This window comes from Littorina saxatilis, linkage group LG17 (genome assembly GCF_037325665.1).
Source record: "Littorina saxatilis isolate snail1 linkage group LG17, US_GU_Lsax_2.0, whole genome shotgun sequence".
NCBI classification, from domain to species: Eukaryota; Metazoa; Mollusca; class Gastropoda; order Littorinimorpha; family Littorinidae; genus Littorina; species Littorina saxatilis.
The window spans coordinates 35328525-35341705 of NC_090261.1; the positions used below are offsets into that span (position 1 = coordinate 35328525).

A 13181-nucleotide genomic window follows, 5' to 3' on the forward strand; every position below is an offset into this window, starting at 1 on the left:
CAACAAAATAAATTACAGAACACCGGCAAAGTAAAAATTGTGTCATAATTGTACTTGCTTTGAATTTCAACAACATTTAAAAAACATTTTCGTGAAGAATAGTATTTTGTTGGTAGAAAATTTCTTTTATGCAAATTATGCAGACGACCAATGTCCGCAGCTATTAAAGTCATGGCGTCGAGGAAGGAAGGAAGGGATGACTGATTCATGTGTCAGCCATGTAGTTCATTGTGTTAGCGAACGTACCACAACCGTTCATTTAGATTTCTTGATCACGGGCGGAAGTATATGATACTTCGCAATTAGTAAATCCTACTCCCTGGTCTACCGGCTTGTAATTTACATTGTTTAGATACGGGAAAGACATTAGCCTCATTTTTTTGTGCAACTGAAGTTCGGGAGTAGTTATCAAACTGTAAACATAGCTCGAGTGCCTGGGCTAGTTTTAAGTGCACCCAAGTGGCATTTGGTGTAGTTAACTATATTCGTACATCATCAGGATTCTTCCGCAATCAGTGTTCTTGTCGACTGTCTTCCGAGGAGGTGCCGGTTAACTTCAGAACTGAATTTTTTGTTGGATCATCCCCAACTGCAGAATCCCACCAAGATGAGGTATGTTTGAAGAGAATTGATTGACATGTCACTGTGGAAGGTATGCTAGACTGTGCTAATTGCTTGCATGAGGCATCTTTCTTTAGACTATAACTCTGTAGCAGTTGCAGAGGAGCTAGAAATCCAGCAAACTGAAAGCACAGCTACTGAGTCAGTTTTGACATTAACCTATTCAGTTCACAGAGTTGCTCTGTTTGTGAATGGGCCTTTTATTTGAACAAGTCACAGGAGCTGCCAGTTTACTCATTAGGAGAGAGTTTACTCATACTAGCAATGTCTACAGAGGCAGTAGTTAAGTAAAAGGAGGGCCAGATGTCTTCTCCCTTCTCCCCATCTAGCTGTGAAGACTCGCACGTGTGCTCTCTCTCTCTCTTACTTTCTCAGTTTCTGTGTGTGTGTGTGTGTGTGTGTGTGTGTCTCTTTCTCACATACACAGAGTATATTGCATCCGAGGAGTGTGAAGAAGAATTAAAACAAGGATTATGAGAGCGCATGACACACTATTAGCATTACTTGATAATACCATTTAGTAATACTAATAGTATTACTTATTATCAAAACACAAAACAAGACTAAAAGAAGAAGAACAAGTCGCGTAAGGCAAAATAACTACATTTAGTCAAGCTGTGGAACTCACCGAATGAAACTGAACGCACTGCATTTTTTCACAATGACTGTAGTCCGCCGCTAGTGCAAAAGGCAGTGAAAGTGACGAACCTTTTTAGCGCGGTAGCGATTGCGCTGTGCTGCATAGCACGCTTTACTGTACCTCTTCGTTTTAACTTTCTGAGCGTGTTTTTAATCCAAACATATCATATCTATATGTTTTTTGAATCAGGAACCGACAAGGAATAAGATGAAATTGTTTTTAAAACGATTTCGGAAATTGAATTTTAATCATAATGTTTATATTTTTAATGTTCAGAGCTTGTTTTTAATCCGAATATAACATATTTATATGTTTTTGGAATCAGAACATGATGAATAAAGTACAAGTAATTTTGGATCGTTTTATAAATAAATAATTTTATTTACAATTTTCAGATTTTTAATGACCAAAGTCATTGATTAATTTTTAAGCCTCCATGCTGAAATGCAATACCGAAGTCCGGCCTTCGTCGAAGATTGCTTGGCCAAAATTTCTATCAATTTGAATGAAAAATGAAGGTGTGACAGTGCCGCCTCAACTTTTACAAAAAACCGGATATGACGTCATAAAAGAAATTTATCGAAAAAATGAAAAAAACGTCTGAGGATATCATACCCAGGAACTCTCATGTAAAATTTCATAAAGATCGGTCCAGTAGTTTACTCTGAATCGCTACACGCACACACACACACACACACACACACATACACCACGACCCTCGTCTCGATTCCCCCTCTATATTAAAACATTTAGTCAAAACTTGACTAAATGTAAAAACCACCACAAATCTGATTATTAAACAAATGAAGGTCTGTTAGCGTTAGCTAGGTTTGTATTGATGTGTGACAATTGGAAAGATTTATAAACAAGATGACTTGTAAAGGAGGCTGTCATGTTTGATAGTCATAATGCTTCCTTGTGTTGTGACAGGTTTTTGTGTACTGTTTGCGTTTGTGCCAATGATTTCCAATTTAACAAAGGTAATCCTTTAATATCAATGACCTTCGGCAGGATGAGTTTATTTGTTGGTAGGCTCTGTTTGTAAACTTACATACAACAGTCGAACATGAGCTGATAAAGAAATGTGCTTTCTTCCTGATGTATCATGTAATTAGGATCTGTTCGTGTAATTAAATGATCGTGACTGTCAGTGTCAAGCTCCTCGATAAAATTGTGCCCCCACCCCCCTGGGCCACTGCTGCTACGGAAAAAAGTGTCATAATCTTGCGTGAAAACTTTACACACTAAGTCATCTGACCTCCTAAAGTTATTACCTGGAGCTATGTGGATGGATCAGGGTTAACACAAATAATAAGTGCACCTGTACGCTAAAGCGCTCGTTCGCTTTTTCAAGATTTCTATCATGAAAGGAAAATGATCAAATAACGCGCTGTCCGAAGGAATGGAGTTCTTATCGGACAATAACTGCGCTCAGTTGAAAACAATAGGACATTTGACCACCATGTGGCTATGTGAATCGGACATTTGAGCCTTTTAATCGGTTGATGTCCGATGCCCAACGACATCCCTAAGAACACTCAGATTATAAAGAGTTCTATTTATGCACAGCAACTTGATTTTTGAGTCACTTGAGAAAAAGTGACTCTATGTAATCGGTCAGTGTTAGTCTGTCCGGCCGGCCGGCCGGCCGGCCGTCCGGCCGGCCGTCCGTAGACACCACCTTAACGTTGGACTTTTCTCGGAAACTATCAAAGCGATCGGGCTCATATTTTGTTTAGTCGTGACCTCCAATGACCTCTACACTTTAACGATGGTTTCGTTGACCTTTGACCTTTTTCAAGGTCACAGGTCAGCGTCAAAGGAAAAATTAGACATTTTATATCTTTGACAAAGTTCATCGGATGTGATTGAAACTTTGTAGGATTATTCTTTACATCAAAGTATTTACATCTGTAGCCTTTTACGAACGTTATCAGAAAAACAAGGGAGATAACTAGCCTTTTCTGTTCGGCAACACACAACTTAACGTTGGGCTTTTCTCGGAAACTATAAAAGTGACCGGGCTCAAATTTTATGTGAACGTGACTCATTGTGTTGTGAATAGCAATTTCTTCCTGTCCATCTGATGCCTCATATAATATTCAGAACTGCGAAAGTGACTCGATCGAGCGTTTGCTCTTCTTGTTTTCTCAAGAATTTATTATTCCTGCTTTTTGGTTGTGTTTGGATCAGTGTATGTATCTGAATTTGACTCATCTGTGGTTTTACTATTTACAATATGAATTAGTAGCACCTGTACTGTTTTGGAATAATGGACGGTTAAAACTTGAAGAGATTTCCTTGATCGTTTAATACAGAAGAATGAATAGCCTTAGCTGTTCTTCTTCTGCGTTTGAGGGCTGCAAACTCCCACATGCTCGTTGTTTTTTTGCACTAGTGGGCTTTTAGGTATATGGCCGTTTTTCCCATCACCATGATTAGCAGTTCAATTAAGCAGGTTTTAATGAAAATCATTTGCACTTGCAGTGAAGTGGCCATTGTGTCATCACGGGCCTCTGTGATGATCTACGACGACCAGAGCAAGAAATGGGTGCCGAGCGGCAACACACAAGGGCTGTCCAAAGTTCAAATCTACCATCACACCACCAACAACACATTCAGGGTGGTTGGCCGCAAACTGCAAGATCACGAGGTATACTGTGTATATCTATTTACAGGTATCATGCTGACTTAGATTGAGTGAGTTGCGGAATAATGCACTACAAGACCAATTTTGTGTAGTATTACAACTAAAATAAAAATGCTGATTAAATGTAGAAAATACAGGAAGTAAAAGCACAAAGATACACACAAAAACGTGACCAGAAATTCAAAGCAAACTTTTTGTGTTACTGCATTTGATTGTGATTTGCTTTGATACAACGATCATCTCTCCGTGAACATCCATGGTAATCTATTGTCAAAATCTAAGAAATAGACCTTGTAATTATGTTCACATTAACAGCATACAAACATGAGATTTGTATAAATTTACGATTTTCATATAGTTCAAAACTCCAGCTGAAGCGTTGTATTTTTAGTGATATTCTGCACTATACATGTACACACCACAGCTTTGCTAACTGTCACTGTTAACCTTCGTGGTTGAAAACGACGTTAAACACCAAATAAAGAAAGAAAGAACTGTCACTGTTAGTAACTGAGTAAATAATTTCGGTACAAAAAACCGACATGGGAGATTTCAGAATCTTGATGTTTCTCAGGTCTGAGCATTAATTGCTTTGCGCCACCCTGGTATATAATATATACTATTATAAAAGTATTTTTGTGAATGAATTCTAGCTAGTGACGGAACCTTTACGACACACGTTATCTGTTGCAGGTGGTTATAAACTGTGCCATCCTAAAGGGGCTGAAATATAACCAGGCCACCCCAACTTTTCATCAATGGCGTGACAATCGTCAAGTTTATGGCCTGAACTTCGCCAGCCGAGAGGAAGCAGACAACTTCTCTCAGGCCATGCTGACTGCTTTGGACGCTCTCATGAGTAAGTCTTGAAGTGGAGATAGTTCTGGAGTTTTAAAGCGTAATTCGTGTTAGATATTTTCAGTAATGTGTCAGAACTGAGTATTGCGAATAGACTGAATGGAAGTCTGACGGCAGGATGTTGAAGGTGTCTTTTTTGTGTGGTTTGTTATTGTTTTTCTTTCGTTTTTTTCTTTCTGTAAGAAAATGTGTGTGTTACAGAGTGATATGAGTCAGAAAATGTACCTGATTTGGAACAGAGTTTTTGTTCTTTCTATTTTACTTTAGAATACTGTACCTCAGTAGAAGAAAGTGCGTACAGTGGAACCCCTCTTTTATGACTCACTCTCTTTTAAGACCCTCTTTTCGCAGACTTTCTCTTCATAGCCTTTGTAAATTTACCCCTATTTTAAGATTCCTTCCTTTTGAAGACCTTATTTTCTCAGATTTTTGGAGGTCTTAAAAAGGGGGTTCCACTGTATTGGATTTGAATTCTCAAAGTATTACAGACATTTTGATTCATCCAAAAGAACTCAACCTGTGTGACATTTGCAGACATGTACCGAACACCAGCCCCAGCTACGCCTGCTCCGCCCCCACCCCAGCCCGCAGTGTACGCCCAGTCAGTGGTCAATCATCCTCATCCGGCGGCCATCAACAGTTCACATGGACCGCCTGACATCGATGGGTAAGTGACTTCTTCTTTTTCTGAATTCCTAAGCTTTTTACTTTTTACAAGGTCACCTGTGGTGAGTGTTTTCGTGCCCGACCTCCACATAGCAAGCATAACGTCGTCTTTGAGGTATGCGTGCTAGGTATCTGTTAGTTTCCGAATCCTTAAACTTTTGCTGGAAACTTGGGATCTTGAACATGTGCATTGGTCTTTGAGTGCGCATTTGCACACAAGGGTGGTATGACTATGATTCTCTATGCTTGAGTCTGTGCTGAACATTGGCTCTGGGAAATACGGAAAAAATATTTGCCTTACCTGGGTTCAAACTCATGCTGAAAGCGACAAACTGGTTACAAAGCCAACATGCTACCGACTGAGCTATAGATCCGCTTCTGATGAGTAGCTTATTTGTGTTGTGTTTGAAGGAGGGGGGGGGGGAGGGGGGTATGATGGAGTCAGGGTGGGTTGTTCATGGTTTAGGTAAGGTGGAGGTCAGTACCTATTGGTCAAGGTTTCTTCTTGGTCAGTTGAAGGTCGGGTGAAGAGCATAAATGGTTTGTTTGTGGCCAGACTGGTGGAAAGGTCAGGTCTTTGATCCATGTAGTGCCTTGTATGTGGTCATCCAAGTCAATGGAAGAGTCTGTGGTTGGTTATATTACGGTTATCTTTTCAGTGGCTTTTCTGCAGCCTGTCACCTGACGCTATGAATATAATGTGTTGAATCATTTTTACTGTGTGGTAAATCATGTTGGACATGCTCCTTTGTTATGGTATTTCTTCTTGAGGGAGTGTCAGATTCTTAACTGATGGGAAATTAAAGAGTAATGGCTTAGTATTGCATTTTACATAAGATTGTTTTGCAGGCCATTGGTCGGATTGGGATACTCCTTAGTGGGTGGTGCTCTTTGATAGCAAGCTCTGTGCTTGAGACACATCAGCATCAGCCAGATATTTCTTCTACAATCAAACTTCCAGGAATGGGATTTGCAGACCTGGGAACCCATACGATTTCGCCGTATTTTGTACGCATGATTGTCTAGAGTACGGTCAGTGGGAAAAAAAATACGACCAGAAACATTCCTAGACTACTTTTCTTCACAAGCCCATCTCGAAGCCGATCCAGTATTTTGACACATGATTACAGTTTTTGAGTCACTTGAGAAAAAGTGACTCTATGTAATCGGTCAGTGTTAGTCTGTCCGGCCGGCCAGCCGGCCAGCCGGCCGGCCGGCCGTCCGTAGACACCACCTTAACGTTGGACTTTTCTCGGAAACTATCAAAGCGATCGGGCTCATATTTTGTTTAGTCGTGACCTCCAATGACCTCTACACTTTAACGATGGTTTCGTTGACCTTTGACCTTTTTCAAGGTCACAGGTCAGCGTCAAAGGAAAAATTAGACATTTTATATCTTTGACAAAGTTCATCGGATTGAAACTTTGTAGGATTATTCTTTACATCAAAGTATTTACATCTGTAGCCTTTTACGAACGTTATCAGAAAAACAAGGGAGATAACTAGCCTTTTCTGTTCGGCAACACACAACTTAACGTTGGGCTTTTCTCGGAAACTATAAAAGTGACCGGGCTCAAATTTTATGTGAACGTGACTCATTGTGTTGTGAATAGCAATTTCTTCCTGTCCATCTGATGCCTCATATAATATTCAGAACTGCGAAAGTGACTCGATCGAGCGTTTGCTCTTCTTGTTGTCAGTAAACATTGAAAAAAAGCATTTGTTTTAAATGTATAGGTAAACTTAATCAATGGTGTGACGGACGCGTGTGAAGCATGCTTTAATCATGGATGTTCTACTTCATATGCTGTGTGGAGTACGCTCATTTTTTCTGAAAATACACCAAGTTTGTTTGAGAATACTCCAAGTGCAAAACAGGGGTTCCCAGGTCTGGATTTGTATAAGGATCTCGGAAGTGCGGCCTAGTGGTCCGGACCTCAGCCTTTCGCGTGGAAGGTTCGGGGTTCGAATCCCGGCGGCGCATGGCGGCTTAAAGGTGGATATTTTTCCAATCTTCCAGACCAACTATGTGCAGATCTGCTGGTGCCTTCGTGTGTACACGCAAGCACAAGACCAAGTGTACACATTTATTATGCTGTAATCCACGTCAGACTTGGTGGGATAAATAAACACAAAAACACCCAGCATGCATCCCTTGTAACTAGTTAGGAGGGGAGGGGGGGGGGGGGAAGGGGGGGGGGGGGTAGGGGGATTTGCAACACAAAAAAAGCCCACTCAAGCCAACGAGTGTACGTGGAAGTATGCGGATCTAGCCAAATATTGCTTTTGCTTTCAATCTAAGCACATGATATAACCCATTTTTGACTCACGTAAGTGTAGCCTATGCGATCGTAACTTTGTCTGTCTGTGCGTGCGTGCGTGCGTCTGTGCGTGTGTATGTCTGTGGTAGAAACTCTAACATTTGAAGACGTCACATTACATTGACGTCACATTATGACGTAAGAGGGTTAGACGTCACGCGAAGGAAGTACTGAAAGTCTCGGTCATTATTATTTTGAGCGCGCCGAGACTAGTTGGCAGTCGTGTTCTTGTAAGTAGGCTACATGCAGACAGACAGATCTAGATCTAGTGTCTCGCTTTCTTGCACAGTTTCACCTATGCTCTTTCTGTGTGTGTGTGTGTGTGTGTGTGTGTGTGTGTGTGTGTGTGTGTGTGTGTGTGTGTGTGTGTGTGTGTGTGTGTGTGACGGAATGATTGAGTTTGTGTTACTGTTTGTCGATTTCTTGTGTGAGCCTTGATGGCTTCGCCTCTTGTTTGATCAAGTTATAGACATTTCTCAGTTTCGGGGTGTGCTTTTTCATTTTTACCCAAGTCCCTTTCCTAAAACTGATTTTCCTTACCCATGGTAGTTACTTATTTTACATACCTATGTCAAGTTTAGATCTGAAAATATAGACATCTTTTTGCTTGCTGTTGACCCTTCAAGGACAGATTTACTGGGAGTGGACAGGTGTGTAGAGAGGTGTGATCAGTCTTTTTGTGACATCATTAACCTTTAATGAGAGCTTGGGTTTGAGGTCAATATGATCTCATGATCTGAAAAGCAAGCGGAAGCATACCTGCTGTTTTATTTTTTGTCCAAGTTATTTTCCCAATGACTTTTATGTAATTTATGATTCACTACTTGACTGAACAGTTTTATCTATGTTGACTTGACACTTGTGAATGGAGAAAAGAGATGCACATTGCACAAACTATTTTGCAGTAAATAAGTCACAACAACAAAAAAACCTGATGCTGCCCAGCAAGTTAAAATACTACGTAAAAACTGAGTTGTTTAGTCCACAGCCTCCTGGGATGTGTATTTTCAAATGCTTTCAGGAACTGCAGTTTTTATGTTCAGGGATGAATGTTTTCATCGGGAAGGCAGGAATTCCTGATTCAGAAAATTATTTCCTGGCATATTTCCTGGCTTACTAAAACACCCAACAAGGGGAACTATTGGAAAACCTTGATCATGCTACAGTTGTCTGAACCCTTAATAAATGGTACAGAAAAATTAAACTAAGAAATTATAAATGGGAACACAAAATTCTAAGTGAAAAAGTTGTGTAGCAAAGCAGCCCAAAAGAAATATGATTGATTATATTCCGAAGAAGAGAGTCTACAAAAAGTAGAACAATGACAATAATAACTTAACAGGTTGTGGAATGGTTGATTAGGCACACAAAAATGTTGGTTTTCAGTGTCAAGGCCCCCAAAATTAGGGTCTGTAGGTCGAAAACTTTATTAAAAAAAAGTTGTTTTTATATTTAGTCAAGTTTTGACTAAATATTTTAACATCGAGGGGGAATCGAAACGAGGGTCGTGGTGTATGTGCGTGTGTGCGTGCGTGTGTGCGTGCGTGTGTGCGTGCGTGTGTGTGTGTGTACAGCGATTCAGACTAAACTACTGGACCGATCTTTATGAAATTTGACATGAGAGTTCCAGGGTATGAAATCCCCGAACGTTTTTTTCATTTTTTTATATTTAGTCAAGTTTTGACTAAATATTTTAACGTAGAGGGGGGAATCGAGACGAGGGTCGTGGTGTATGTGTGTGTGTGTGTGTGTGTGTGTGTGTGTCTGTCTGTCTGTCTGTCTGTCTGTGTGTGTGTGTAGAGCGATTCAGACTAAACTACTGGACCGATCTTTATGAAATTTGACATGAGAGTTCCTGGGTATGAAATCCCCATACGTTTTTTTCATTTTTTTGATAAATGTCTTTGATGACGTCATATCCGGCTTTTCGTGAAAGTTGAGGCGGCACTGTCACGCCCTCATTTTTCAACCAAATTGGTTGAAAATTTGGTCAAGTAATCTTTGACGAAGCCCGGACTTCGGTATTGCATTTCAGCTTGGTGGCTTAAAAATTAATTAATGACTTTGGTCATTAAAAATCTGAAAATTGTAAAAAAAAAATAAAAATTTATAAAACGATCCAAATTTACGTTCATCTTATTCTCCATCATTTGTTGATTCCAAAAACATATAAATATGTTATATTCGGATTAAAAACAAGCTCTGAAAATTAAATATATAAAAATTATTATCAAAATTAAATTGTCGAAATCAATTTAAAAACACTTTCATCTTATTCCTTGTCGGTTCCTGATTCCAAAAACATATAGATATGATATGTTTGGATTAAAAACACGCTCAGAAAGTTAAAACAAAGAGAGGGACAGAAAAGCGTGCTATCCTTCTTAGCGCAACTACTACCCCGCTCTTCTTGTCAATTTCACTGCCTTTGCCATGAGCGGTGGACTGACGATGCTACGAGTATACGGTCTTGCTGAAAAATGGCATTGCGTTCAGTTTCATTCTGTGAGTTCGACAGCTACTTGACTAAATATTGTATTTTCTCCTTACGCGACTTGTTGATAAATGTCTTTGATGACGTCATATCCGGCTTTTCGTGAAAGTTGAGGCGGCACTGTCACGCCCTCATTTTTCAAACAAATTGGTTGAAATTTTGGTCAAGTAATCTTCGACGAAGCCCGGACTTCGGTATTGCATTTCACCTTGGTGGCTTAAAAATTAATTAATGACTTTGGTCATTAAAAATCTGAAAATTGTAAAAAAAAAATAAAAATTTATAAAACGATCCAAATTTACGTTTATCTTATTTTCCATCATTTGCTGATTCCAAAAACATATAAATATGTTATATTCGGATTAAAAACAAGCTCTAAAAATTAAATATATAAAAATTATTATCAAACTTTTTTTTTCGAAATCAATTTAAAAACACTTTCATCTTATTCCTTGTTGGTTCCTGATTCCAAAAATATATAGATATGATATGTTTGGATTAAAAACACGCTCAGAAAGTTAAAACGAAGAGAGGTACAGAAAAGCGTGCTATCCTTCTCAGCGCAACGAATACCCCGCTCTTCTTGTCAATTCCACGGGCACTGCCTTTGCCACGGGCGGTGGAGTGACGATGCTACGAGTATACGGTCTTGCTGCGTTGCGTTGCGTTCAGTTTCATTCTGTGAGTTCGACAGCTACTTGACTAAATATTGTATTTTCGCCTTACGCGACTTGTTTCTTTTTAACCAGGCGTATGTGACTTTTTATTGGCTGTAACTCGTGCAAGCTGTGTCCCGTGGATGTCATAGAAGAGTAGATTTCTTTATAAAGTTTTGTCCTCTTTGATTAATTGTTTTTTTGTTGTTGTTGTTTTTTGAAGGAGAAAAAAGTAATAGGGTTGGGAGGAAAAAATAGTGTTGGTCAGGGAAACAGAAACACAGATATTTGTGTATGTCTTATACTGTGGTGACGCGGCTATTGGAGTCAGTTTCATGCAGCACATATAGTTTATTATCATGTGAGTTGTGTTATGTGAAGAACAGTAGTGGTGGGAGTTTGCTACGTTATGATTGGGACTTCAAGTGTGCCCCTGGATTTCACTTTTGCTAGTAGTCCATACAACATCTGTGTTGTCTGATTTCTTTTCTTCCCAAGAAATAAACTTCCAGACAGGCACTCTGTCAGTCTTTGTACTACATTTCCATTAATGCTTCCCTGTAAGGTAGTCATAATTATGCTTTTAAGTTATGATCGTCACAAGGACAGCTCTCTTGAAAAGTTTGCTAGTGGTCAACCGTTGTTGTTAGTTAACTTAATTGAGACTCATTGTCATTTCTGAAACTCTAGCACATATTCTCTTGGATTTGAAATTCAAGTCACATTTCACACCACTTCTTAACAATAACAACCTTTCTTTTAGCTGTGCTGATGTTAAGAGCTTTTCCTTGTCTATCGTAAAGAGAACAAGTGCACTTGAACAAGAGGAAAGATTCTGACCCTACAACACAATACCATGAGTGAATAGCTCAATAGGTCTGCATGTGAATTCAGATTGCTCAGACAAGGAACTAACTGGCTGCTTGTCTTCAGATTTCTATGTCCTTGTTGTTCTAAGTTCAGCCATAAGGAACTTCCTGTTTGCAATACAGTGAAACCTCTGTTCAAAGACCTCCCAAAATCTGAGGAAATTAAGTCTTATAATAGAGAGAGTATTAGATTATAGGTAGATTTACAGACTTATGAAGAGAAAATCTTGGGAAAAAAGCTCTTGAAACAGAGGGGGTCTTAGATTTAGAACAAATGGTCTAAAAAAAAAAAAGAGAGGTTTCACTGTCATAGGAATATGTCATCAACACTGTGCTACTGTTAGTGTCCTTTGCCCTACCAAACTTTACCATCCCCACCTCTTTCTCTCTCTCTCTCTCTCTCTCTCTCTCTCTCTCTCTCTCTCTCTCTCTCTCTCTCTCTCTCTCTCTCTCTCTCTCTCTCTCTCTCTCTCTCTCTCTCTCTCTCTTTCTCCCCTTCTCCTTTTCTTTCTCTCTGCTGACATCTTGAATTCAATATTTTATGAGTGTATAATTGCTTGACAAAAGTATCATACATGTATACATGTTAGGCTAAGTAAATGAAGTGGTTGCGTCCATTAACATGAACCATTGCCTGTATATATATAATAATAAACTTAGCCGCATGCCTTCACCTCTGTCCCCGTCTTCCTACTCCCCAATCCATATTTGGTCCTCTTTTGTTTATTTTAATTCTTCTGAGAGCTCTTTGTCACTATATTTACTGTATCAGTTAATTCATTGGAACCATAGCTACATACATGATACACATGATTACCTCTGAAAAGGAGGGCCAGCATGGGTATAGACATTTTCCCAGGTTATTCCCATGAAATAAAGTCTACGAGAAAGACTCGTTTCACTCACTTTTCCAAATTACAGTAGTTACTACTCAATGGCTGACTGCCTGAAATCAACGTCATGTAGCTTCAATACACTCAGCAGGTGCCCCGAAGCATTTCAATGTGACATAAGTTTGTAGACCGTGATTGATTACTCACTGCACTGACTGAAGGATAAACTTCTAACACTTCAATCTGTCTAGGTTTTTATTGACGTAGACCACTAGGACACTATCGGTCAAGCCCACTACATTTGACGACATGTCAACATGTTTTGATGACCAGTCTAATTAGTGTTAGTATACAGTACTTTCCAAGTTCAGAGTCTTCAAAGCATATGGTTAAAAAATGGGGCAGCAGGGTCAAACAATATTCAGGATGATCTGATTGAGGACACACCGAGATTGTGGTTTCTGGTGTTTTATCTGGAAAAGGGTTAATGCTCAGATCTTCTGACCCAAGAGGAGCAACTGAGATTTGTTTACAGCAATGTCTTTCAAAACAAAGAATAAACTTACGCGGCAG

The 13181-nt window shown here is 39.5% G+C and overlaps 1 protein-coding gene across 2 annotated transcripts in view; it reads left to right on the forward strand.

Annotated features, from left to right (window-relative positions):
• Positions 1-164: 164 nt before the first annotated feature.
• Positions 165-13181, forward strand: part of LOC138953542 (vasodilator-stimulated phosphoprotein-like) — a 40466-nt gene continuing 27449 nt past the window's right edge. Inside the window, exons 1-4 of one of the 2 annotated variants that reach the window (XM_070325381.1) lie at positions 165-612; positions 3749-3914; positions 4605-4770; positions 5304-5436. In XM_070325381.1, the coding sequence (XP_070181482.1) occupies positions 608-612; positions 3749-3914; positions 4605-4770; positions 5304-5436 (470 nt within the window). In that variant the 5' untranslated portion in view covers positions 165-607. The remainder of the gene's footprint in view (positions 613-3748; positions 3915-4604; positions 4771-5303; positions 5437-13181) is intronic. The other variant, XM_070325382.1, reaches the window with a different exon arrangement.